This window comes from Vigna unguiculata, chromosome 4 (assembly GCF_004118075.2).
Source record: "Vigna unguiculata cultivar IT97K-499-35 chromosome 4, ASM411807v1, whole genome shotgun sequence".
Taxonomy (NCBI): Eukaryota; Viridiplantae; Streptophyta; class Magnoliopsida; order Fabales; family Fabaceae; genus Vigna; species Vigna unguiculata.
Window position 1 is genome coordinate 28,936,096 of NC_040282.1, and position 3,583 is coordinate 28,939,678.

General features: G+C 29.5%; 1 protein-coding gene across 1 annotated transcript; it reads right to left on the reverse strand.

Moving 5' to 3' along the window:
- Window positions 1–1,212: 1,212 nt before the first annotated feature.
- Window positions 1,213–1,984, reverse strand: LOC114182457. Its single transcript, XM_028069328.1, has one exon. It carries the CDS (start codon window positions 1,889–1,891, stop codon window positions 1,385–1,387), a length of 507 nt encoding a protein of 168 aa, XP_027925129.1. The 5' UTR covers window positions 1,892–1,984; the 3' UTR covers window positions 1,213–1,384.
- Window positions 1,985–3,583: the final 1,599 nt, after the last annotated feature.

A 3,583-nucleotide genomic window follows, 5' to 3' on the forward strand; every position in this document is an offset into this window, starting at 1 on the left:
TTGTCTTTATTATTGTTTTCTCTTTTTGGTTCATTGTTTTGAGTGTACTTTCGAGTCTAAAAGCATTGAAGAGACTATTATATATTTAATAATATAAAGATAAGTGTAATTTACAATCACAAAAAAGAAAAAAAAGTATACTAAAAAATATTGTTTTATACGGCTAATGTTATGCAACATTTACTAAATCAAGCGACCATTTCAACTCCTATCTATTAGTGTTGTGATAACATTTATTATTAAATAAATGTTGTGATAACCTTTATGATAACATTTGCCTAGTTTCATCGGAAAAAATAGTCAATTTCTGTCCTCAACTTCTTTTCAAAAAATTTATCAATATTTTTACTTTCTATGACATGAATTGTGTCATGAACAACACAAATCAAGCCAGAATAAAAAAAGTACAAGAAAATAAACATCACAAATCATGCAACAAGCAGACTACAATATCAGAAAAGACTAAGTAACAGCCCTAAATAATGCTGAAAATCATTCTGAATTATGTATAATAAAAGAGCAAGAATTTATTTGAAGATGCTTACTTAAATTGAATGACAAGTTTTAAGATAAAACCTTACATTAACGATCATAGTTTAATTATTGGAACTTGTTTAACATGAATCACTTTTTTTCTCTCACTGTATTTCATTAGACTGTGAAATTCACACACATAAATAAACTGTTTGAAATTGCTTATTTTCTGTACAGAACTGCAATTAGAACAGAAAGAAGCTTTTTGTTTCAGTTTCATATTACATGAACAGAAAAGTTTAAAAGCGTTTCTTATAATTATTATTATATATTATGGATGTACTATTGGATACTACTGACTCAACTTTGACAGAAACAAAATAAGAGCTATTTTTTTCTGATGCATTCACTAACATTGGCTCAAAATATTCATCAGTCTCAAGAATTTGATCTGTTTCTCTTGGTGAGTCTCCTTCTCTAATTCATTCATAATATTATGAATACCAAGTTACTGTTAAAAAAACATTATTTGGTTGAAAAAAAAACTGCTATTTCCTAAACCTAAACATGGCTACTCACCTAAAGTTAACATTTATTTCTCATTTTACTGCAAAATACCAGAGATTTTCATGTTTCAGGTCCTACATCTAGGCTATTACTTATTACCATCATTCCTTTGTCAAAATCTTCAAGCTATATTAACAGAAAAACAACACAATGATTGTAAAAAATGTCTATAATTTATATTCACAATTTACATGTACATCAACATGAAAAGTTATGACAGACTGTAATGAACTGAATAAAAAAACAAGAAAATTTATCAGTTATATGACAGACTGTGATGAGTAGAAACAAGAAGATTTATCAGATATTCCTAATTAGTCAATCACATGACACCAACAGAACCCTAATTGCCTTGTCTCACTGCTTTTCTTGATCTACCTTGAGAATTATGAATGGAGAAAAGTTTCTTGAAGATCTTCACAATCACCACCATGGCTGGTTTGTTCTTGGTTGGATGAAGCAGAGAATTATGAGTGGTTTTTGCAAGAGTTAATTCATGAGCATTTCTAAACTCAACAACTTCCCTTGAAGAAGAGGTAGCAGAGCCTGTTGTTGTTGTAGAGTACAATTCCTCATTGAAATCCTCCCACAACAAGTCCATTTTCTCTTCTTCTTCTTCCTCTTCCTCTTCAAATCCATTCTTTTTCCTTCTATTCTCCACACAAGAAAAGCTCTTTCTGTGAACCTCAGCCACTAGTTTTGCTGCTCCAAAGCAATCATTTTCTCCTCTTCTGTTTCCTTGGTAGGGGTTTGGAGAAGCTGCTGGTGACAGATTCCACAGAGGAGGTGAATCAATGGTGTGTGAACAAGTATCAGTGATTCTGGGGAAACTGAATTCCTCTGTATCCATGGTTTGGTTAATAATCAGCACTTTGTATACAATATTAGAGAGTGGTGCGGAAAAAGGTGTGATTTTGGGTAGGTTTTCGAGGTGGGCCTCTGAGTTGTTTAGAAGAGGCTTTTAGTTCAACTGCTAAAAAATCATGCACTTTCTTATTCTCAACAACTCACAAATCATTAAAGACGTCATTGTAATATAAAATTCATTGTTTATTTGGATAATATTCTAAACAATCATATGGGAATAGAAGAAATCAAGTTATTTCCATAAACCAAGTATTTGATATAGTAAATTAGGAGAAACATATATAAGAAAAAGCCAATTTATTTTGGACAATAATAATATTTTTGACAACTTTCTCTTATAATCTGAGATAATATCTTTTAAGTGATTTTAGAATATAGAAAGATGAAAAAAATGAAAAAGTAGGAAATCACTTAGAAGATACTATATAAGATTGTCAGAGAAAATTGTACAAATTTAATTGTTAAAAAGTCATTTTCCATTTATTTTACATGAAAATTTTCATTTGAAGGTAATATTCAGAACTAAATTTTATTGAAAAATAGATTTTAAGTCTAATTTAACTCTACAAAACCAATTTATAAAATAAGATTGAGTCATTTATATACAATGAAATCTTCTTATTTTTAGTCGATGTAAAATTTTCTATACGAAATTTGAACACCAACACACTAACTTACACTTAGGTAGGGCAAGACAAAGGGTGCCTAAAACACAATGACACATATTGAAGGGCTAAGTTTATTATGAAAAGAACATGTAAGAAAGGAGGGTAAAGGGAGAGTGAGAAAATGAGAAAAGGAGAAAATAATTTTTCCATAACTATGTAAGAGGGTACACCATGCATAATTGTCCTTCCTTAATGATTAAAGGTTGATGAAATGAATGTGAGAATGGGTGTTAAGATGTGATGTAATTTGTAGAATGTACATAATTAGAAGGCTAGACCTTAAGGGTAGCGAAGGGATGTTTATTATCGCCGGATTGATAGGAAGAAGTAGATTGTATGGTAGTTATTTTCCAAATTGGTGTTGACCATTTATGCCGTGAAAGGGACATTGAACCACTAGGAATCTAAGAGGACAACAACTTCTTCAATCTTTATAGGTTGTGTGTTGTGTTACATTCCATGTCTCTTTTTGTGTCCCCACAGGACCAGTTGTCACCACATTGCAAAGCTATATTGGTGTGCATTAAAACAAACAAATGGTTAAAATCAGGCAAGTTACTATAAGATTTTTGACTGCTCTTCCAAAGGGGTAGCGGGAGACATATCAATGCTACCTGTGGCGGATCTTGATCAAAATTTATGGGAGAGCCAAAATAATATATTTAAAATTTATATATTTAATATTATTATCACTCATTCAATAAAAATGAATAATACTTTAATATAATTATAACTATAAAACAAATTATACTATTTAATGGATTGTCCATCGTATGTATGCGATGAATAACCATATTGTCATGTTTTAATCTTCACTCATTTTTATCAATTTTAAAAAATGAATTTATTTTTTTGTTTTTCATTAATATACTTATTTAAAAAACAAGTTTAAGACTAAAAATAATTTATCATAATATAACCAATAATTGAGAGACATAATTACTATAAAATTATGATAAACAAGTCACAATTAAAAATTGTCTATAAATATATATATATATATATAT